Here is a 24,563-nt window from a genome sequence, read left to right as displayed (position 1 = left end):
GATTATTCCTGCCCAGAAGGATGCATTTGTTTATTAGCACAGCCTCTGAAGTGTTACTGACAAGAGTTATGTAAACTATTAAACTAATGGGGAAAAAGTCCAAAGGGTCTCTGTGTTTTCATTAATGTTATTAATATGCTCCTGTAATCATAAATCATAAGTGCTCTTAACTCAGAAGAATGCAAGAGTCATATGCAAATTACAGTATTCGTTTCATAATGCTCTTAGAGAAACACTTTATGTAACCCAAGAAAACAAAACAAAAGTACATCTTAATTTCTTTTCTACTGACATTCATTCCAACTGGGAGAAAACAAGGTCTATGAACAAGAGACCAAAACAAATCTGGCACAGAAAGAAACAACAGTTACATGAAACAAAACAGACCCCCAAGCTTATGTAAACCGAATTACTCCATTTTTTCCTCCTCCTCCTCTTGTCCTTCCTCGTAGTGGCGATATTCAGGTTTCAGCTCCCAGGTGCTCTTATGAGGCCCTCTGGAATTGTACACGCAGATCTCCCTGAGAATCTCCTTCAGGTAAATCTAGAGGAAGAGTAGATCGGCAGGGTGAACACATGCTGCTAAAATCCAATCATGCATGCAACTCTTAAGACTCAGACAACTTTGTGAAAAGTATTACATTCTTTATTTAGCCTCACTAGTGTAATCTATCTACTAAATGGCAAAACCACTGTGGGAAGTTATTTTCTTCCTCAGTTTAGTTTCTTTTTAGTTATGACTCATCTAACTTCAATCACATTTATATTTCTCCAATCCTTCAGGGAGACAGAGGCATTAGTCAAGTGGCATTTATTCACAGGAGCTCACTTATGTATGATAATATAATCAAGACCAAGTCCATGTTAAATATTTGTGATTTCTTGTTACTTGGTTTAATCGCTCTCATGTAGATTTTCTGATTAAAAAGAGAAAAAAGAGAAGATTTAAAATTCAACACTGCCATCATTAACATCAGGAAAAAAAAACTTGTGAAGATGAAGTGTGGTTAAGTCCCTCAAAGTATATAAAAATACTTGTAGAATTAAAGGTAGGCTAGGCAATTTTTTTTCATAAACACTTTTTGTTATACTGGTTGAAACTCCCTTTACATCCTGATAGTAATCAATAATAGAAGTGGACTAAATATTTAAAGGTGCCCTAGAACCAGTTTTTACAAGATGTAATATAAGTCTAAGGTGTCCCCTGAATGTGTCTGTGAAGTTTCAGCTCAAAATACCCCATAGATTTTTTTTAATAAATTTTTTTAACTGCCTATTTTGGGGCATCATTAACTATACACCGATTCAGCGCGCGGCCCCTTTAAATTGCGCGCTCCCATGTTGTTTCAAACGAGGAAAGACGTCAATACATACCATTTTTCAAGTTCAACTCCACCGAGGTTAATCTTCCAACTCCTGACTGCTTTGTCGGACAAAATGGAGGATTCAGCGTTATGATTGGTTAGATCACTTATCAATCAAACTCCTGGTGAAGGGTTAATTGAAGTCCACTATAAGGAGAATAATACTGGAATGTTTTCATCAAGAACCTTAATTTCTTTTCGACTGAAGAAAGAAGGACATGGACATCTTGGATGACATGGGGGTGAGTAAATTATCAGGAAATTTTTACTTGAAAGTGAACTAATCCTTTAAGGCTATGCAGAGTTGTAGACAGACAGTCGCCAAGCACTGCAAACAAACAGCAAGTACTCATAGCCATTCACTTCCTCAGATTCATTTATGCTTTTATATATCAACACTATCAATTTAACGCCGTCCCTCACAACGCTTTGCAGACTCTGCTCTGGCTGTGCGTGTTCATGTGTATTGGAGGAGGCGTGGCTTTGGAGATGCTCTGAAGGGAGGGTGGGATCTTATGCTTTCAAAGCTAGCTTGCTATTGCTAGCTTCTCTGAAATTGCCTACCCTATCTTTAAAAAGAGCCCACATTCATGACTATATTTCTTATGTAATAATTAAGACAGCTAGCGGATGGGTACTGCAGTCCAAATTCAAAATATTAGAGAGAACTGTTTCCCCCTCCCCAGAGAAGGGTCTGTCTGCATCCTGTAGTATTACAAACCTAGGGTTTGTAACTTATGATTTCTCATGGTGGAATACAGGATGGGATGGAAATAGAAATGTCATTAAAGTATATTTTAGTTTAAAATTATTTTTTAATTTAGTTTTACTAATATTTTAGTTTGCTTCTCAGTACTTTAACCATATTTCAAAGACAATAGAAGTAATTATGTACTATATAAAGATGTATTTCAGTCCTACTGTGGTTCATAAAAAGCACAGCAAAGTTCAGCTAATTGCATTTATTATAAATGTTAATATATTTTTAATATTTTAATACATTTAATATAATTTAATTTGTTTAATATAAATTTAAACTGTAGTATTTAATTGCAATTAGCATCCAAAAACATTATATTCAACTTGCATTTTTAATATATTCTTTATAAAAGCATATCACTTTACAAAAAAAAAAAAATATATATGCAAAAGTGTTCTTTCTTTTCAACAGGAGAGGCACTAGCTCTTGTTCCTATGGCACAGTGTTTGCAAGTTCAGTCATCTTGAGTTGAACAACTCACCACCGGTTGTTTTGTGATGTCCACCAGGTCTCTGATGTTGTAGTACTGGTGCTTCTCAAAAGCAGAGAAGAGCATTTCCAGAACCTTCTGTTTGTCAGCTCTTGCACGCTTGCCTTCCTCTTTCTTTCTCTTCTCATATTCCACCTGAACAGAAGCATTAGCAAAACAGAGCATTCACTCATTCTCTCTCACACTCACACACTTGTACATCTATCTTTGTGAGGACATTCATTGACACAATGCAATCTCTAGCTCCTAACCTACCCATCACAACTAAGTGCCTAACCTGAACCCTTACCCTAAACCAACCCTTAACCTAACTATAACCTTATCTTGACCCTCAAACAGCCTTTAAAGGGGTCTCAAAATGTGAGGACCAGTTCAGATGTCCTCACTTTACTCTTTGTCCTCACTTCGAAGGTCTAAAACTTGAACCTTTCGAAAAAATATAATTCTGAATGACTTATAAGCTTGTTTCCTCATGGGGACCAAAAAGTGTCCACACGAGATTCTTGGTATTGCCATCCTTGTAGGGACATTTTATCCACATAACGTAGGGGAATACCTGAATTGCACACAAACACACGTACATTATGGCTGTGGTTGGACACAGGTTTGTAATTTGTTGTGATGGCTTTCTCAAGCTTCTGAGAAAAACGAAGAGGTTTGGTGGATTCTTCAATCTGCAGCCTGTGAATAAAACACATCTCCAGATGATCAGATAAAATGTATTAGACAGGATCAAAGTTTTCTGAACAACTCTGACTTACTTCTTTAATTTCATGTAGCTCTCACTGACCGCAGGTCTGCATTCAGCTCGCTGCACAACCATGCCTTCAAGAGCCAGCTTGTCTTAAAAACAAGGACATTCGACTTGGTATTAAAGAATAGTTCACTAAAAATGACTTTTTTTGTCATCATTTACACACTTGGTTAATAAATTATACAAATTTTTGATAAATGTATCCATTTTTAAACATTGCACAGCTATGTTCATACACCATGTGTCATGCATTACACACTATGAGTACAAAGGAACAAAGGTATAGTTCATTTTTTTATAGACCCGTTGAACAAAATGACACTCGTTTTTTGACAAATCATTCTTTTTAATGTTCATACAGCATGTGTCATGCATTACACACTCATACAAAGGATGAACAAATCTAATTAAAAATGTTTGACTACTAATGGCCTTTACTTTGTACTAAAACATTAACATACTTCAACAGCAAGCGCTCTCTAATGAAGCGTCGGCACAAAACCCCTCTTTTAAGGTGACAATTGAAATACTGTGATTCAACCAGGTGGTTTTTATGGCACTATTCTGAAGTGTTCGACTCTTATATGAAAAGCGACGTGGTCACCAGCCATGAGTGATGATTTTAATCAGACCCCAAATAGCCTCCCTCCTGCAGAACATCATTGTGTTGCACCGCTGTCATTTGTTGGCGCACCGTGAAGCCAGTCTAATGGTTCAGCGTGCTTCTATTGATTGTATTAATTGTACAGCGGTGCCCGTAATACCTTGTGGTTATTGTCCCACAGGCCTTTTTAAAGGGCAGAAATATTTCACTCACAAAATCCATCAGAGCAGCACTAATGCGCACAATTATTGGCAATTATTGCCAGATGAGTGTTAGAGCACTTGTTGGAGTAACTCCATAAAAACGCCCACTTGTGTTTCACAACTTCAACAAAGCATCCATTTTCCTCGCAATTACCCGAAGGCTATGAAGAGGGGTCAGGGCAAACCAAGACCTCGAGGTTCACATCTCTTCTGCGCGGTCCCTCCCCGAACGTCACATGACTCTCGCATCTTACGAGGCCAGTAACGTTACATAAGTATTTCCACACAGGAATCATATTTAAATCAGCCGGAGATGCATTAACGCTGGCTCTGAATGGAGTAGGGCTGTGTTTGGGGGTGGCGTGAGTTGCTCAACCAGTTGGTGGGCAGCAGATCTGATGCTGAGATGATAGCGAGGTTACGGGGTTCGGTCTTCCACCTCCTCGCAAGATCCCACCAGTTTGACTTCCTCTGAGAGCAATAACATCCCGAGCCCTCAGCAGGACACAGCCTCTCTACCTCCACTCACACACCCACCTGCAGGCAGATCTTCAATCTCCGCATGTCTGTTCATCAGCATTCAGCGGCAGAGAAAGAAGCCTTTCAAATGCCTCAAGGTCTCTTAAACTCACTCATCGCTCGCTCGCCGCCTGTTGGTTTTGAAATGCGTCTAGCATTGAGCACTGTCCAAATACTGCATTTTATGACACTGTAGCATTTAATTTATGTGTTTCAATTAAGATTTTTCATAAGGTTACGCTTCCCGACGGACTCCCAGCCTAGTTCTTTTCAACGCTGAAATTTGTGAAGTGCCATAACACTGAGAAGATCTGCCAAAGCACAATAACAGTTGTAATCTTTTTAAAGGACACTGAGGGAGTAGAGGGAGATATTTTGGGACAAGATATGACAGTAAAATAATAATAAGGCTCTTAATCATATGCCTCTGAGGCTTTTTAAATCATGTCTGTGGCACAATTTCTCCCGATCTAACTCTGCTGGTTCCATTTCTGTTTTGAAACACTGTGCACTTGATCATTTTGTGTCTGCAAGCACTACTACACAAACATCAAGCAAATTGTACTTTTTTTCTCATGGTTGCCAATTTCACACAATACTATGTATGGCAGCCCCAAATGTATTTAGACACTTAATTCACAATTAAAAATGCATGCATTTCACCGCATTAGTTATAAAAGTTTCCCCTTTTCACAACTGATCTCAAGATGATGCTAATATCCGAAGGGCAGATCATTTGAAGCGAGCGCAGGGCATTACTGTCTCATGCAGTATGTGGCCATTTGGAACAGCCATAAATCACTACCACTTTATTTTGAATCAGAATGTTTCCATGACAACAACATAAAAGCAAAATTCATACTTAAGAAAATTCAGCTGTTAAGACTGAGGTAGAAAACAAACAAACAGAAAATGAATAAACAAGGAATATTTCACATTGCTTCAATTCCAAGGTAACTTGATGAATAAATGACCTCAGTGTTCAAAATGAATTGTAAGGATGCACCACTCAGGATAACGCGATCATAAACATAAAATTGCTTCCTTGAAATCTCTCCTGAAGAGATTTGGTTGCTCACTTTCATTTGGAATGACTCCAAGGTAAAAATCCATTTGGAATTCGCTTTTAGTGGACTTACTGTAGAGTTCAGTGGTGAATTTCTCCTCATGTTCACACAAAGTAACCACAGGGTAGTTCAGCACATTAAAGGGATTGTTCACCCAAAAATGAAAATTCAGTCATCATTTACTCACCCTCAAGTTGTTCCAAACCTGTATAAATTCGCTGTTCTGCTGAACACAATAGATATTTGTAAGAATGTTTGTAACCAAGCAGATCTCGCCCCCACTGACTGTCACAGAATTTTTTAATGGTAGTCAATGGGGGGTGAGATCTGCTTGGTTAAAAACATACTTGCAAATCTTCCTTTGTGTTCAGCAGAACAACAAATTTATACAGGTTTGGAACAACTTGAGGGTGAGTAAATGATGACAGAATTTTCATTTTTGGGTAAACTATCCCTTTAACTCTTTCCATGCCATTGACGGAATTTTCCGGATTTGCGTGTTTTCACTGGTATTATGTATCTTCTGAAAGAGTAGTGAATCTCCGGATCAAAACACGCAAAAGAAAAGGAGCAGAAACAAGCAATAAAAGCATTGCTTATGCACGTTTTAGTCTTTGGAAGAAAATAAATGCGATTTTCTCAACTTTTTGTTCAAAATGTTGCTTTTTTATGAAACTTACAATTAAGTGTTGATAAAAAAGAATGCATGAAGCTAGAATAAAACAGGATTTTGTTTGTTTAAAAAGCAGAGGCTCTGTTCTTTCTTTTGATATATTGCATGTTCAGATATTCATACAACAAAATATTCTGGGGGCCATGAAATCTTTGTGAAAATTATCAAAAATGCTGCTGGCAACTACTTTTTTTGTTAAAAAATGCTGGATTGGAAAGAGTTAACTAGAAACATTAAAACATTCGACAACCACATAGTGTCACAATATTTTTATCTTCATTTTGAACAGTATTATGGAGCTCCACACATAAAATGTGGGCAAAAAAAAAAAAAGATGTGGCCACGAATTTACAATTTGTTCCAATGACTTTTTAATTTGTGGCCATGTTGTACTAATTTGTTCCCTCTTTTGGTTAAATCGTGGTCATTGTTTAGGTAAAACAGGGGAATGAATTAGTACAACATGGTCATGATTTAGGCTAGCTAAAATGAGGGAACAAATTAATAAAACATGGCCACAAATTAATAAGTCATTGGAACAAATTCTTAATTTGTGGTCACAACATCAGTTTTTTCATTTGTGTTCCATACAGAATATCTATAATTTAAAGTTTCCACATTTAAAGCCACTCAGTTGCTATTTTGTTTTGTAATACATGACTTAAGCATTCAAATAGTTTTGGCTACCATAGTTTCATGAATATGGATAACTAATTATGAATCTGGCCACAAAACACAGCATTTGCTCCACTTTGCCGTCATTCATTTTTTCTGTGTTTGTCAAGACTTCATATTCTTCTGAACAGTTTAACTAGAATATCTCCTATCCAAGGGCTCTGATCTACATTTGCCTGCTTGTGCCAGTCCGTCACTGATGGACTAAACTCAATTTGGGCCTCTTCAAGTTGAACAAACAAGTGCGCTAATTAAAACAAAAAGATAGATGAGAAAAAGCAGGTCAGCCACCCACTATTTTCTCTGGCATAGTTAAATCCTGTTTGCAATTCAAATGTAGATGAATAAACCCAGTAATCACAGGATGATTAAACCATGGCCGAGCCATCATCTATAACAACTATAATCAGTCATATATGACCATAATGAACTGTCACTGCATCTGTAATCAGATAGCTATATGCATGGGCGGCATGGTTAAAAAAAGTGATGAGGACTGTGGCGGCGGTGCCGGGGGTTGCACAGACGTGCCGCACATTTGTGACATCACAACATGGAGAAGGCTTAGCTTCTGAATATTAATTAGGTGATGCAAACATTTCAGTTGTGTGTAATCAATACAAATGTGACATCTGACATTAATTTAGAGATCTAGTTAGCTATAACGATTTGACACGACCCTTAGATTGTGCCTGTGTCCAAGAATCTTAGCAGTGATTCACTGACTTAAAACTCAAGTGATTTAATAAACCAAAATACCAGCTGTCAATGGAGGTATATCAGACGCAAGGTCAAATTTGTTTGAAAAATGTAAATTAGGCCAGCTTTAAAATATTCCTTCGGTGAGTCTGTGTGAAAACATCCAATTTAAACCATCTGATGAATATGTAAAGCCAAATTGACCCCCAGCACTCGGACAGTGAATTAGCCTCCACCCCGTCTCCACTGCTAATGACGTACATGGCACAAAATGTGGCTCGGAAGGGTCCATCTCCCCTGTCCTGGGGCTACAGTAGAGTTGACGTTATTCAAGAATGATTGACAGGTTGTCATCTCTTAGGGACATCACTGAGAAAGATGTCATCAATTCTGCTGGTGTTTAAGGGCATGTCTTCTTAGAGACAGGCGAAGGTTTGAGCTCTCAGCCCACGTTTAGAAGGAATAATATTGGGAATATCGATTTCAGGTTCTCTTCTCTGGGTGGTTTAGATGGTGAAACAGCACGATACATCTTTGTTGCATGTACAACACCCTTAAAGACGGCTTGGGGCCAATTACGGGCTCAGACCCCACGACTTCAAGTGAAGACACAGGCTTCCTTATCAAAGGCTCCTTCTTGGCTTTGCCATTAACTGGGTCATGGAGAGTGCCTCAAAGCGAACCCAGCCTCTCAGAAAAAGCGAGAAGGCTTCAATGCATTCATCCCTTTTGATATGAGGACTAACAAATAATTTACATAACTACACCTACACTCTACTCGATATGGCTCGTTTGGCGATAAAGCTGCCAGTTGTCGGCACATCACACAGACGGCTTTTCAAAGCAACGACTTAACACGATAGACGTGAAAGCATTAACATCTCGCTCTTCTCGCACTTTCATTGGGGGGAGTTCATTATGTGGGATCCCTGTGATTTGGCCCTCTCGGTGAGTTCACGTGCCGCCACCCAACCGAGGACTCCTTTCATCACAGGGCAGCGACGCTAATTGCCGAGCCAGAGCCAGAGAAGCGCTGAAGTGGAAAGGTGATTAAATTCAGCCTTTAGAGCGGAGGGCAGCGAGCAAAGCACTCGTTCTTTCCGAGCCCACACCGCTGACGCAGTAGAGCCCACCCTTAACACCCCTCCTCCCACTGCGAGTGTATGCGCGCACACATATATTGTGTTTGCGTGGCTGTGAAAGGCTCAGACACTGTTGGCAGCGCACACTGCTCCCGCGCTTCATGCCAGCGCCGCTCAGCTGCGCTCCTATTTGTCCACCCGCCCGCTCACGCGCACGCTCCCCACACACTCCGCCAGGCTGGGTGTGAGGAACGGCATGGAATGGAATCTCAGAAGGATGGAGAGCGAACTGAGACAGATCAATCCTGACTTGCTGCAGCCCAGCAAGAGCTTTAAGAAACCTTCCTCCGGCACAATCACCATCAACGTGGGGGGCTACCTGTACGCCGCACAGCGCCAGACCCTGGCCAAGCACCCCGGCTCCCTGCTGGAGGAGATGGTAACCGGGAAGAAGCCCGTTCTCCACGTGGACTCCATGGGTAACACCTTCATCGACCGTGACGGGCCCATCTTCCGGCACGTGTTGAACTTCTTGCGCATGGGCGAGCTGGTGCTGCCCGAGGACTTCAAGGAAGCCGAGCTGCTCCGCCGCGAGGCCGACTTCTATCGGCTGAGCGAGCTGGCGCAAGCCCTGCAGGACTGGGAGCAGCAGCAGGCCGGCCAGCGCGAGCCCGCTTTCCTGGAGGTGACGGACAGCCACGAGCGCTCGCAGGGTCTGAAGGTCTACTGCAGCGACAGCAGCTTCATAGAGAAGGTGAAAAACCGCCTAGTGCAGATCTCCAAAAGTCGCTTGGATGGCTTTCCGGAGGAGTTCGAGGTGTCATCAAACATCATCCAGTTCCGGCATTTCATCAAGTCGGAGCAGGGCTCTCGGCTTGTGCTGAAGCAGGACAGCACATTTTTGTGTACACTAGAGTGTCTGAAGCTGGAGACGGTGATGCTGGCACTCAAAGGAGGTTTTCGCCTGCTCACCAGCCTAGACAGCAGTCGCGGATCAGTGGTTCAGTGCGAGGCTCTGCATTTTGTCAAGTGACCCGAGCAGAACTGTCACCACTAACCACATGACCTGCTGAAAACCATCTTGCATCAACAAACACCAGCGCCCTCAACCGAAAACCTGTTCTGGAATATTCTGCTAATCTGCTTCTACATGACACACTCCAACACGGACTGCCTTGAGAAACAAGAGAGATGATATGTACTGTGATGTGGGGTTTTGTTTGGTTTGTGTATGTAGTTGTCTTCTGTTTACAGTTGTTTTTACAGGAAGAGCAACAGTTTATGCAGTGTAGATGATGATGATGATGATGATGATAATGAATCTGAATTGCAGAGTACTGTGGAATTAAAAGGCTGAGTGTGATGATCATTACATTTGTGAGCAAGTTTTGTGATTTCTGGTAATGTGAGCACATGTAGTAAACAACAGGTTGTAATTTTGAGTCTGTGAATGTTTTGCACAATAAAGCCTCATTATAATTTATTCAAAGCACTGTTGAAATGTTTATAGATGAGACTGTGGTTCATCTTCAAGGTGAAATATACACTGACAAACACTGCATATAGTTTTGTCTGTGAACTGTGGAATGTATGCTGACAAACTACAGTGTGCTGTATAAATATAGCTTTATTTTTTTCTGATTTGCAGTAATCGGCTTGTAAGAAAGATACTCTGTCCTAAATTGAAGGTTTGCTACATTATGCAGCAAAATGTGACCTAAAATTAAATTTCCTCCAGCATTGATCCAAATTCGAATGGGTTTGATCATTTTTAGAGCACATGGCATACATACACAGATATTCCAGTGTGTGTGCACTGATTCATAAACAACATCTGATGCAATTCTTCTGTATTCCCAGAAAACTAGGTGAACTCATTTAGCACAGTAAAAAAAAAAATGTGTCAACTTAAGAAAATATATTTCAAGTATTCAAATGTTGCAGTAACATTAGTCAGAGTCAAGAACATTAACGTGGGAAAATATCAAGTTCAAAATAGATCAATCACCTTGTGAATGTTGCAACAAAAAACATTCAGAGCGCAGTCAAGAGCGCTGAGTAATCTGCTCAACACATCTAAATTCAGTTACAGTCTAAGTCGGCCGTTTCAAAGAATGGCAAAGGCAGACATATGGTTACACTCACTTTGGATTAGCCGACATCTCCACTCACTACTATCCATCTGTTTCCATCGAATCTGTCATGCACTCTCATGCAATCTCCCACTAAAATGAGTCAGAAGCACATTTCTGACACGGGGAAAAAAAGAAACCATTTCAATCTCCACAGTCTGTCATGTGGACATCAAAACAGGGTTCTTTTTAATTGCAGATATCAGTCATTCATATTTGATGAGACACGGCAGGGCTTATTAGCCGTCGTCACTGGCTGATGTGTTTCTAAATCGCTGCCAGCAGGGGACTGGAAACCTGCGGGAGGGTGCTGGTAAGCAGGAGCATTTATTTCAAATGGAAGAAATCCATTAACAGCTGAAATATTCATGGATTAGTCTCACATCCAATTGTTGCCAGGCAAATAAGACTCCTACATAACAAAAAAGAAGCCAAAGATTCTCATCATGTGGTCCCAAGGAGGCATGACTAATGGCTCCCTCTCAATTTGATCAAAATTAATGGTCAGGCGAACATGTGACTTCAAGGACTCATATGCCCTTAAGAGACCAATTTCTCAGCCACACAGAGAGAGAATGGAGTGAGAGCAAAGAATATTGTACTTTTCAAAGTCTGAGCTTGAATAGAGGCACATCGCCATGTTAGAACAACGTGAAATGGGCAATAGTCAAGGCCATCTGTAAAAGAAAAGCACAAATCAAAGAAGAGAGTTGGAATAAGAAAAATGCAAGTTTCAAATGCTTAGAGATACAAAGTCTGCATATCTTCATGCTGACTTCTGATATTCAACAAATATTCAACAAACCATCCATTATTACTAAATACTCAGATTAAGAAACTATGGATTTGAAAATAAAAACCTCTGTAATCAAGAATGTGCCAGCTAAATGCAACAAACATGTTTACTGTGCATATCTAGAAAAAATTACCTTCTCAACCCCCAACATCCAGCCTTGATTACCACAGTCACGTGACTCTTTTGTGCAAGCTGAAAAGTGACATCTCTATTTCAAGCTGCAGATGGAAATCTGCGCCGCTGCGTGAACAGAAAAAGGCTTTCGCGACTTTCAAAAGAATAGCGCACACGTGTGTGCAAGTGTCCAACTCTTTGAGTCTAACTTTAACCTGGCAACAGGCTTTAAGTGCCCATGTCAATCAAGTCAAACTGCCTCTTCAGCCTATCCTTGTGAAGGACTTAATAAGTAAGAAAAAAAAATGTTCGACCCTGACAGCTTAACAGTCTCAGCAGCTCCTCCACACACCGCTGCACCTGGTCCATACATGCTGCTGCTTTCTGACACAAAAGAGCATGCACATTGCACAATTCTCTGAAAAGCTTTTACAGACCAAGACTTTGTCTCAAAATGAGAGGTTATATAATAATAAAAACATTTACTATTTACCAATGACAACCCAAACTCTGCTGATACATTTCTGTGTAGAATACAAGGCTATGTGCATCTTAAAGTGATAGTTCACCAAAATCGTTAAAATTCAGTTACTGACTCTCATGTCGTTCCAAATCCCTAAGACTTTTGTTCATTGTTGAATCTGAGAGATTTCATTAAAAACAGAGCATTCAAATAAACTGAAAATCTCAACTGTACGTGCTTGATATGCGAGAATGGATCTTATTGGTTCTTTCGCCTCAAGCAAGCATGTTTGAGCCAAATTTACAAAACATTTACCAAATTTTAGTTTTCTATGTACATTCGCTGATTTTTATATGTGTATAAAAGCCTAAATGAAATCTCTTCATCACATAAAGTGATCGTGTCTCTTCAGAAGACTTGGCTTAAACTGCTTGATTCATATGGATTTATTTTACGATCTCTTCATGAATGTTTTGAGTTTTGGGTGAATAGACTTCAATGGAGGGAAAGACATCTCTCTGATTTCATTAAAAATATCTTCATTTGTGTTTCGAAGATAAACAAAAGTCTTAAGGGTTTGGATTTTGGAAAAACATGAGGGTGAGTAAATGATTACTACATCTATACTATACTATATTACTATATAGATATTTGTGATCAAATCCGATGGCTCAGTGAGGCCTCCATTGCCAGCAAGATAATTTACACTTTCAGATGCCCAGAAAGCAACTAAAGACATATTTAAAACAGTTCATGTGACTACAGTGGCTCATTCTTTAAGATGCAATATGTAATATTTTTGCAGTAAAATATCCAAAAACCACTAGGCCAGTGTTATATATTTTGTTCACCTGAGAACTTAGAATATCTGAAATGTTTCCAACTATTTGTAAATCATGAGAAAATTGCAATTTTAACCAAGGCTCCGGGATGTGTGAGGAGTCGCCTGTCAATTGCGTCATACCCGCGTTACCCTCGGTTTCCGGTTTTATTTTGTAGAAACCATGGAAACACCAAAGACGCTTTAATAAAATACACATTTTAATAGACAAGGGAACAACTGTTTTGATATATTTATAGACAGAAAACTAATTGTTGTTATATAGCTCAACACGTTTAGTCTTATTGTTTAAATCTAATTTTCTTGATTTATTTGCGAGTACCATGCTTTACCATGCCTCAGAGAAAAACACTATTTTGTGAAGTAGCTAACATAGCATAATTAGATGCAGCTTTATTTTGAGTTACAGTAATACAGCATTTTCTCCATCATACAATACATTTTAAAATTAATCACATGCCATTTATCAACACCAGCCATCCAATATTTAATATGATATTCTAAAAATCGATCTCTTACTGCAGTGTGCAACAGTGTCTCACAGCAGTCGCCGAGCGAACGCACAGAGTAACGTTATAACATCATTTTCAACACTATCAAATGTATCCAATATAATAAACAGAGCTGTGTTACCTCAAACTCATGACCGGAAAAGTGGAAGCAGCGCCGGCGACTGTGACATAATAAAAGTTCAGCTGCTCGCGGCATGTGTTGTGCAATCGCTCCAGCGGCCTCGTTCAGCTTCAGCAACACTTGGTCCTGCTCTGCTTCATACTACAATAATGTTAATAATTGCATCCATGAACATGATTTCTTCCCGACTCCAATCCCTATTCTTTTGCACCGTTTGTTGAGATGGAGACCACATGTCCCAAGATTCCACGCTCAAACTTGGCATCATCAAGCTACGCTTTTGTTTTGAATAGGCCTCTAGCGACCTCTAGTGGACAGAAATCTTACATACTGCACCTTTAATGTTATGAAGCGACAAAACTGCCAAAGTCATGTGATTTCATTAAGGGAGGCTTTGTTACATCATAAGTGTTTCGAAATTTCAATGGTTCACCACTGGGGGACGTGACTTTGGCAGTTTGATACATGCTCCGAAAAATTTATTCAAAACAAAAGATTTGTAAAGCTTCGAAGCTTCATGAAGCAGTGTTTTGAAATCGGCCATCACTAGATATTGTTGAATAAAGTCATTATTTTGTTTTTTTGGCACACAAAAAGTATTCTTGTCGCTTCATAACATTAAGGTTGAACCACTGTAGTCACATGAACTGTTTTAAATATGTCTTTAGTAGCTTTCTGGGCATTGAAAGTGTTAATTATCTTGCAATGGAGGCCTCACTGAGCCATCGGATTTCATCAAAAATATCTTTAATTGTGTTCTGAAGATGAACGAAGGTCTTATGGGTTTGGAACAACTTGAGGGTGAGTAATTAATGACAGAATCTTCATTTTAGGGTGAACTAACTAATTTTATGAAGCAACATAATTGCTTTGTTTGTGTAAAAAAAAAAAAAAAAAAAAAAAACAATTTATCACTTTATTTACCAAATAATATTATCCAAAGCGTGTTCACGCAACAATGCCAGCTCTCACATGAACACAAACAAAAATATTTTTGTAAGTGAAGTGGTAAATTATGTTTTTTTGCACAAACAAAGCACTCACGTTGCTTCATAAAATTTGAGCTTAAGCCACTGGAGTCACATGGAGTACTATAATGATGTCTTTTTCCTACCTTTCTGGACCTTGGAGTGGTAGTTGCATTGGATCTCTATGGAGGGACAGAAACCTTTCAGACTTCATCAAAAATATCTTAATTTGTGTTTTGAACATGAACGAAGGTCTTACAGGTGTGGAACGACACAAGGGTGAGTAATAAATGACAGAATTTTCATTTTTGGGTGAACTAACCCTTTAATTACTCACTCTCATGTCGTTCCAAACCCGTAAGACCTTCGTTCATCTTCAGAAACCCAACTTAAGATATTTTTGATGAAATCCGTGAGCTTTATGTTCTCCGATAGACTGCAACGCAATTACCACTTTCAAGGCCCAGAAAAGTAGTAAAGACATGGTTAAAATAGACATAACACCATTACGTAGAACACATTGCTCATCTTAAACCAGCTGTTCACACAGAATGCATAGCGCCATGTTTTTAAAAAGCCTTTTCATGCTGCAAAAACGTGAGTAGCAAGTGCGACCACCAAACACATCTGTCAAGAGCATGCTGACATAGAAAACAATGGAAAAACAGCTCAGTGGAGTGGAAAAACCTGTCAAGAACTACTACTGTATATTTGATATTTCTTGTTCACGTAATGATGACAGACTGAATGGTGCTGTTATTTTCTGTTTTTTACAAAGCATTTGCTGTTAACAATAATTTACTGTTGACCTAAAACTCAATGTCTACTTTTTGGGTAATAAATGTTTAGCATTTTTCTTATTTTATATTATATTTGAGCACATAGGATATGTTTAAGATAAGTTTGTACAATATTTGCCTTCACATTTCATGCATATTTTCTGCAAAGATATTTGACAAATAAGTCATTTGTTTTACATTTGCATGTGCACTTGGAATAGAACTTTTTTTAACCAGATGGTTGATAAAGAGAATGTTACTTGAACCATATTGTTGTTACATTTTTAAGTTGACCAGTTAAACATAAAAAAAAAAAATAATAATGAAATCGGTCAATCATTCTGAAAATATAATATAGTCCATAGACTATTTTAACGATGTCTTTACTACTTTTCTGAGCCTTGAAAGTGTAAATAACATTGCAGTCTATCGGAGGTCAGAAAGCTCTAGGATTTCATCAAAAATAACTTAATTTGGGTTCTCACGGGTTGGAACGACATGATGGTCAGTAAATTTTGACAGAATAATAACAACAGAAATTTCATTTTTGGGTGAACTAACCCTTTAAAGCCAAGGACATGTGTCTGAATCACATGCTTTATACCTAGGGTCACTACTATTAAAAACATAGATGTGCACTCACACCCTCGTTGTGGAGGTTTTACTTTGGCCTTTATTTCAGAGAATACAAAACCGTGATCTTGCTGCTACCTGATTACACAATGATGTATGACCTCCATCCCTCAAATAGCCCTCTATGTCCTCTTCAGCACCAAAAAAGAAACTTATACCAAAGAAGAGTGTTTATGCTTTGCATTAGCCAATAGAGAGCTTTTCATTCCCTGAACCATTTCAATTCATAACTTACTGAGAAAAAGACACTGTTACCCTTCCACCCCCAGAAAAAGCTTTTAACTGTACAAGTAGAGCCTCTATTCATTGCCAACTTCTGTGGCCAACCTGTTGCTTAGCAACCACTTAATCAATACCTGGGGCTTGTGAGCGCTAAGCAGACAACTGAAAAAAAAAATCATAAGTGAACAAAAGCGCACAACACAATGATTGCAATTCTGCACTTAGCCTTGTGTGATTTTCAGTAAGACTGCAATTATTAAGCTGTGCATACGGGCTTCACTGTTATATGGCGATCTTCAGTGCAGACACTTATTAAAGATCTATATCTGTCATATTGCAAATGTAAAGTAAGAGAATGGCCCTTCAAGTCCACAAGATTATACAGTGTACAATGATTCCAGCTTTAAGGAATTTATCTGTCCATAATGAATGATAAAATGCTGCATGGCATGATACAGTCACGGCCAAATACAATAAAAACTGTAAAATTGTGAAATATTATTACAACTTTTTTATTTAAATATATTTTAAAATCATTTATTACAGCAAAGCATCATTACTCCAATCTTCAGTGTCACATGATCCTTCAGAAATCATTCGGTAACACTTTACAATAAGGTCTCATTCATTGACATTAGATAGTATATCAACTAACATGGACTAATGAGCAATACATTTGTCATAGAATTTATTAATGTTTGTGACTAAAAATCCAGCAGTTCATTGTTTGTTCATGTTAGTTCAAATTGCATTAACTAAATGTTAACAAATACAACATTTGATTTTAATAATGTATTAGTAAATGTTGAATTTAACATTGACTAAGATTAATAAATGCTGCAGAAGTATTGCTCATTGTTAGTTAATGAACCTTATTGTAAAGTGTTACCAAACACTATAATATTATGATTTACTGCTCAAGAAACATTTCTTTTTATTACAGATGTTAAAAAAGTTGTTCTGAATTTTTTTAGGATTATTTGATTAATAGAATGTTCAAAAGAACAGCATTATAATTTATTTACTACAGCATAAATGAACTTTATAACATTACATTTACTTTGTAACATTATAAATGTCTTTACTGATCAATTTAATGGGTCTTTGTTGAATAAAAGAATTGATTCCTTTCACAAATGTTTGAATGTGTGCCTTTTATCATTTTTTGCATCCTGTCAAGTTAGACACATTGTAAGGCTCCTAAAACTCCTACAGTTCTATATAAATTATTGTTTTGGTTTGTTTTTATATTTAATAATATGTACAAAAAAAATGCTAAATAAATTAAGCAAGCAGATGTGTTAAACAAATAATTTTGCACATTAAAAATATTTTAAAAGTATCCTTTAACAAGTCTGTTTTTAGATTTTAGAACTAACACTAGATGGGTTATTTATATTATATATATATATATATATATATATATATATATATATATATATATCCTAGCATAAGTCCCACTCACTTGCAGGGTCTGCTTCATCGTTATCCACACACACGCATTTTGCCAGATGCCCTTCTTGACTGAGAGTGCTGGGACACACTCACACACATTCCTACAGCCAATTTGACAAATCCAGTCCACCTGACCTGCACATCTTTGGACTGTGTGGGGTAAACCGGAGCACCCGAAGGAAAACCCATTCCAACATGCAAACTCCACACAGAAAGTACTCCTGGCTCAGGCGGGCTCGAACCATGGACCTTCTTGCTACCCACTGAGCCACCGCACCCTCACTAGATGGATGATTAATTCTGTTATTGTTTGATGGCGATAATCTCAACATCGCCAAATATCATCCAATTATTTGGACTGGCTGATGTACTGGCTTACTGGATATAAATACTTCAGACATATGCTTCAGACTTATGACTGGATATAAATACTTCAGACTTATGTACCCTCCAGAAGCTTGTGGTGCCATCCCAAAGTGGCACAAAATCACTTTCACAGACCTTTACCTTGACTGTTCCCTGCTGGTGGAACGACCTGCCTGACTCAACCCGAGCTGCTGAGTCTTTTAGCCATTTTCAAGAAATTGCTGAAGGCGCATCTTTTTCGTCAATACTTGACCCATTAATACTAACACTTACTATCCTACTCTTTTTAAAAACAACAACACTTGCTAGATGTCCTGTGCTAGCCCAGTGCTTCTAAAATCTCACCACTGCACACTTTGGCTGTGTCCGAAATCGCCCCCTATACCCTTAAACAGGGCGCTATTTCAGAAGACAGACATTTAAAGTGGAGTCTGAAACCATAGTGGACGTTATCGAGTGCACTCATTCAATCCCTTAATGCACTACAATAACAAGTGTGCAACCAATGTAAGCTCAAAGGCTAGCTAGAGAATACCCATTATGAACTATATTAGTGGAGTAATGTAGGGAATAGTGAATGAAGGCATAGGGGGTGATTTCAAACTCATCTAACACACCTGATTCAACTCATCAGCTTATTAGTCGAGACTGCAAAACTTTCCCTGCGTCTCAATCAGCTCCCTAGGTCCCTAGGTCGTGAATCAGTATATCATGAAAATGAATGTGGCTGATTCCCTGACCAGTGCCCTGACTACTGAACTAGGGAGCTGATTGAGACGCACCCATAGGCTGTGTCTGAAATCGCCCCCTATACCCTCATTCACTATTCCCTACTCCCTACATTAGTCCACTATTATTGTTATTTGAAGGAGTGAATGAAAATGAGCGAGCGAATTTGGACACTGAGTGTGCCGGAAGGGCTGCGGCTTTTGCAAAGTTTGTGCTTGCTGTTTAATAATAATTTGAAACTTGGCAAACTCTCAGCTCCAGTAGTAATGAAAAGAACTAGCATGTATAAACCTTAATTAAACTATTTAATAATCAATTACAAAAGGAATTTATTACATTATTATCTTACGCTGTAGCCACATTGGACCAGCGGTTTGGAAAATGGATGGATGGATGATTCAGCAGCAGGCGCCATCTTCTGGCCAGATGCGAGAATTCATTCGGCGCATGACTCTCACAATGCTTTATGGGTATTCTCTAGCCGCTGAGCATACATCGATTGTACACTCATTATTGTGATGCATTGTGGGATTGAATGAGAGCGCTTGATATCATCCACTATAGTTTTGGACACCACTACAAATGGCTGTCCCCTCAAATAGAACCCTTTTTAAAAGGTACAGGGGGCAATTTCGGACACAACGATTCCGCTTTTCACCAGAAGATGGCGCCCGCAGCTACATTTTGTTCATCCATTTTCCAAACCGCTGATCAAATGTGGGTACAGAGTAATATACTGGTAGGGATGCACCGAATCCATTTTTTTAAGGACCGAGTACGAGTGCGATGCCTACATTTATTAATTTCTCTCTCTCTCTCTTTTTTTTTTTTGGTGATGTGGCAGTTTTCACAACACAGTGAGACAAATGAATGTTGGACAGCTTCTTTATTATTTCTCTAATGAAAAAAGTAATAATTTTTATGTGCTTGACACAAACTTAAAGAACAAAGATTTCATAGTGTCCAATAACCTTCAAAGGGCAATATATACCAATATTACCAATATATATATATATAATTGTTATTATATAAAAAGACATTTACAAACAAATTACAAACAATACAACAAATACTATAGAGATACAAATTAAATAAACTTGTATTTCAGATACAGTAGGTTTTATTTACCATGTATACATTTATTTAACATATTTTGTTGTTTTATTAACATTAATGACAAATATAGGCTACGGTCCCTTTAAGATCGAATCCATGGATACTGATATCCTGTTTTCACCCAAATGTTTACGTCCACTTAAGCCATAACCGACTGTATTTACGTCAGATACTCCATACCATGGACATTTTGACAACTACATGTGCATTTGACCATTCAGGCGCAAGGAGAACTGACCGCGCGCTGTCTGAGAGAACTGGGATCGAGAGCGTTTCTGGTCTGTGTCATTCAGCGCGATTCCGCCTATTCCACATTCACTAATCGATAAAGAATTGTGATTGAAAGCATGCTGTTCGCAATGTGTGTGTTGTCATCATTCATTTTGAAGTATTTCCACACCTCTGAGGCTGACATTGTTTTTGCTGCTACCGCCGGTGTCTCTGTGCATGGAAAATTCTGTCAGTTACGTCGCGTGAGGTATCGGTCTTTGGTTTCGGGTGTATTTTTACGAGTACAAGTACAAGTACATGAGCTTGGTATCAGGCCCGATACTGCATACAGGTATACACTCCTTTTTAGTTGATTATTAAATTGTTTAATTAAAAGGACAGTTCACCCAAACATGAAATTTCTGTCATTAATTACTCACCCTCATGTCATTCCAAACCTGTAAGACCTTCGTTCATCTTCAGAACACAAATTAAAATATTTTTGATGAAATCCGAGTGTTTCTGAACCACACATAGGCAGCAACGTCATTGCACCTTTTGAGGTCCAGAAAAGTAGTAAAGACATTGTTAAAATAGTCCACGTGACTACAGTGGTTCAACCTTAATGTTATGAAGCGACGAGAATACTTTTTGTGGTATGGGGGTGATTTCGGACACAGCCATGAATTGGGTATGTCAGATAAGGGAATCATACAAAATGTGCAGTGCTGGGGGGGGTCCCCGGGACAGGTTTTTGAGAAGCACTCTGCTAGACTAACTGGGACTAGTCAAAACACTTTCATATTGTTGCTCCATTGTTGTTTGATTGCTTCTAGTGTTCTCCTCAGTTGTAAGTCACTTTAGATAAAAGTGTCTGCTATGTAAATAAAGAGGAACTGGCTACAGCTCTCACGTAACTGTTCATGTTGATCTTGGATAGAAAGGTGAGTAAACCAATTACTCCTCACAGTATCAGAGGCCATCGTCATACTGACCTGAACTCTCAGTAAAGACAGCGAGGCTCTGACCTCCCACCGTCTGCATGGTGAAGGGATGTTCTCTAGGGCTGCGCACCGATGAAACCTTCTCCCCGGAGCACTCCACAACTGTCAGATCCTCGTTTAGATTGAAAGACACCTGAGGAAACAATCAATCAGTGTCTACATCAACAACAGCACCATCATCAAATGTTCTCTCTCCCCAGCCCTGGGTCTGATCATAGTAATTATGCAAATAAACGGTGACATCTGAATAAAAGATGAGGCGCAAACACTACCCCTCCACAGTGCATGTCTTTAAAACATTAATAAAACTTACCACAGTCTTTCCTTGAGCTCTAGAAGACAGAACAAAGCATGAGTGGAAAGATTTCAGAGAAAAATTTCCATTTTGAATGGGGTTTTAAAATAGAGCATACTTCCCAATTTTAAGTTTGCCTACTTCTCCTCGCCCAGATGCTTTTGCCCATTGCTGAGAAAGATATTTGGGAACCTAAAGAAAAGACAATGTATCTATTGCGCCGCTTTCCTCATATTTGTCTGAGTATAACTAAATATTGCCTTAGTTTATTGATTCAACTATAAGTTTCCATTTTTTGAAGCAAATGTTAGTGTAAACCTGCTACCACCATGGTGATGCATGTAGTGTGAGGTTGCCATGGCATTGCTGTGTTGTTGCTAAGGTGGTTTATAGCACATCGCTGTATGGTTTTCAAGTTACTAGTCTAACAAGTTTAAAAATTATTCTGGTCCCTGGATAAAGTTTGGGTCCATCCTTAAATGTTAATCTAAGAAATCTGATCACTATCATACCTCTTTCTTTAAAATGCCTCCCAATTTGAAGCTTTACTACCATAATTTTAAACAATTAGACAAGAGCTAATCACTGATGTATAAATATAAAAGATCATTTTGAGATAAAGAAATAATGCATGTAAAATGACACCGTCTATTATGTTTTTTAAACGGTTTTAACCTGGGTTTTATGTATTTGTCAATGTTTTTTTTTTTTCCAACTTGTTTGCTATTCTTAATTAAAATGTTTTCTGTTTGTTTGCTTTTTTAATTTAAAATGCTTAAAATCAAATGAGTGTAAATGGGGGATTGTATGAAAATAATTTCGAACTATTAAATCTGATTAACAAAATACTGAATTTAACTGATGTCTACAGGTGCATCTCAATAAATTAGAATGTTGAGGAAAAGTTCATTTATTTCAGTAATTCAACTCAAATTATGGAACTCGTGTATTAAATAAATTCAATGCACACAGACTGAAGTACTTTAAGTCTTTGGTTCTTATAATTGTGATGATTTTGGCTCACATTTAACAAAAACCCATCAATTCACTATCTCAATAAATTAGAACACTTCATAAGACCAATAAAAAAAAGGATATTTTAAACAGAAATCAGGCTTCTGAAAAGTATGTTCATTTCTATGCACTCAATACTTGGTTGGGCCTCCTTTTGCATGAATTACTGCATCAATGCGGTGTGGCATGGAGGCGATCAGCCTGTGGCACTGCTCAGGTGTAATGGAAGCCCAGGTTGCTTTGATAGCAGCCTTGAGCTCATCTGCATTGTTGGGTCTGGTGTCTCTCATCTTCCTCTTGACAGTACCCCATAGATTCTCTATGGGGTTCAGGTCAGGCGAGTTCACTGGCCAATCAAGCACAGTATCTTTGGCAGTGTGGGCAGGTGCCAAATCCTGCTGGAAAATGAAATCAGCATCTCCATAAAGCTTGTCAGCAGAAGGAAGCATGAAGTGCTCTAAAACTTCCTGGTAGATGGCTGCGTTGACTGTGGACTTCAGAAAACACAGTGGACCAACACCAGCAGATGACATGACAGCCCAAATCATCACTGACTGTGGAAACGTCACACTGTACTTCAAGCAACATGGTTTCTGTGCCTCTCCACTCTTCCTCCAGACTCTGGGACCTTGATTTCCAAATGAAATGCAAAATTTACTTTCATCTGAAAAGAGGACTTTGGACCACTGAGCAACAGTCCAGTTATTTTTCTCATTAGCCCATGTAAGACGCTTCTGATGTTGTCTTTGGTTCAGAAGTGGCTTGGTACGTGAAATGTGACAGTTGTAGCCCATTTCCTGAAGACGTCTGTGTGTGGTGGCTCTTGATGCACTGACTCCAGCTTCAGTCCACTCTTTTGAAGCTCTCCGAAGTTCATAAATCGGCTTCGCCTGACAATCTTCTCAAGCCTGCGGTCATTCCTTTCACTTGTACACCTTTTCCTACCACACTTTTTCCTTCCAGTCAACTTTCCATGAATATGCTTTGGCACAGCACTCTGCGAACAGCCAGATCTTTCAGCAGTGACCCTCTGTGGCTTACCCTCGTTGTAGAGGGTCTTGATGATCGTCTTCTGGACAACTGTCAAGTCAGCAGACTTCCCCATGACTGCTGTTGGGATTACTAACCTAAACCCAGTATTTATACCCTGAGAATTGTAATTTATTAGAACTTGAAATTAAATATAATAATTTGATTTTATTATTATTTTGATGAGCAGCAAGCTGTAATCATCAAAATGAAAAAAAAAAAAAGTCTGGAAATATTTTACTTTATGTCTAATAAATCTAGAATATATTTAAGTTTTACTTTTTGAATTAAATTACAGAAAAAAATAACTTTTTTATGATATTCTAATTTATTGAGATGCACCTGTATGTTTCTCTCAATCCTGTTGTTTACATCTCTCACCTGCTGACTACTAACTTCGGTTTGGGGAAGGTTTAAACAACAGCACTCTTTGTACTTGACATTAATTTACACAGTTTAGGGATCCGTTGAAGACTTTCAAACATTTGAATTAAAATTGGAGAAAATATATCGAAGTTTGTTACAAATGACGGCGCCTTTTATCATTTATGTCTACAGTATAAAGAGTTAGTTACGCGCTATAGTTCAATATTCCAGAGTTTGTTCAAATGTCCAGCACCAGTGAAACCCAGAAAGCAACTTCTGACTGATAAATCACCAACCTTCACCAGCCAGACTCCCGTGTTTTGTTTGGCTCTAGTTAAATCGACGTCTTGTCCTTTGTCTGACATGACTGAAGGGCTTTGTGTTATAAACAAAAAGCTCTTACTGAAAATAAGTAAATACGTCGTTAGTTTATGAAAGGCAAATCGCACTGTACATAGACAACACGAACACTCCAGTTCACAAGCTTGCTGAACACCTCAGAGACTTA

The 24,563-nt window shown here is 38.6% G+C and overlaps 2 protein-coding genes across 3 annotated transcripts; one reads left to right on the top strand and one right to left on the bottom strand.

Moving 5' to 3' along the window:
- Window positions 1-199: 199 nt before the first annotated feature.
- On the bottom strand, window positions 200-24,563 carry gtf2f2b (general transcription factor IIF, polypeptide 2b). 2 transcript variants are annotated; one of them, XM_048193022.1, is made up of 8 exons: window positions 24,352-24,563; window positions 21,765-21,838; window positions 21,665-21,683; window positions 21,343-21,484; window positions 3,376-3,457; window positions 3,196-3,295; window positions 2,606-2,749; window positions 200-544 (listed from the first exon to the last, which is right to left on the bottom strand). In XM_048193022.1, exons 1-8 carry the CDS (start codon window positions 24,418-24,420, stop codon window positions 410-412), a joined length of 765 nt encoding a protein of 254 aa, XP_048048979.1. In that variant the 5' UTR covers window positions 24,421-24,563; the 3' UTR covers window positions 200-409. The 2 variants fall into 2 exon arrangements, with proteins under 2 accessions (XP_048048979.1, XP_048048980.1); XM_048193023.1 differs by lacking the exons at window positions 21,665-21,683; window positions 21,765-21,838 and having other exon boundaries at window positions 24,352-24,554.
- kctd4 (potassium channel tetramerization domain containing 4) lies at window positions 8,570-10,640 on the top strand. Its single transcript, XM_048193021.1, has one exon. The coding sequence runs from the start codon at window positions 9,147-9,149 to the stop codon at window positions 9,921-9,923; it is 777 nt and encodes a 258-aa protein (XP_048048978.1). The 5' UTR covers window positions 8,570-9,146; the 3' UTR covers window positions 9,924-10,640.

This window comes from Megalobrama amblycephala, linkage group LG6, assembly GCF_018812025.1.
Source record: "Megalobrama amblycephala isolate DHTTF-2021 linkage group LG6, ASM1881202v1, whole genome shotgun sequence".
In the NCBI taxonomy this organism is placed as follows: domain Eukaryota; kingdom Metazoa; phylum Chordata; class Actinopteri; order Cypriniformes; family Xenocyprididae; genus Megalobrama; species Megalobrama amblycephala.
The sequence above is the reverse complement of the archived record's forward strand: the minus strand, read 5'-3'. Positions and strand labels throughout refer to the sequence as shown.

Excerpts from the sequence above, each read along its gene's own strand:
- kctd4 (XM_048193021.1), top strand. The coding sequence starts at position 9,147 with ATGGAATGGAATCTCAGAAGGATGGAGAGCGAACTGAGACAGATCAAT.
- gtf2f2b (XM_048193022.1), bottom strand. The coding sequence starts at position 24,420 with ATGTCAGACAAAGGACAAGACGTCGATTTAACTAGAGCCAAACAAAAC. Across the intron at positions 21,839-24,351 it reads CGGGAGTCTGGCTGGTGAAG|GTTCCCAAATATCTTTCTCA; the intron begins GTTGGTGATTTA and ends TCTTTTCTTTAG. Across the intron at positions 545-2,605 it reads ACATCACAAAACAACCGGTG|ATTTACCTGAAGGAGATTCT; the intron begins GTGAGTTGTTCA and ends CTCTTCCTCTAG.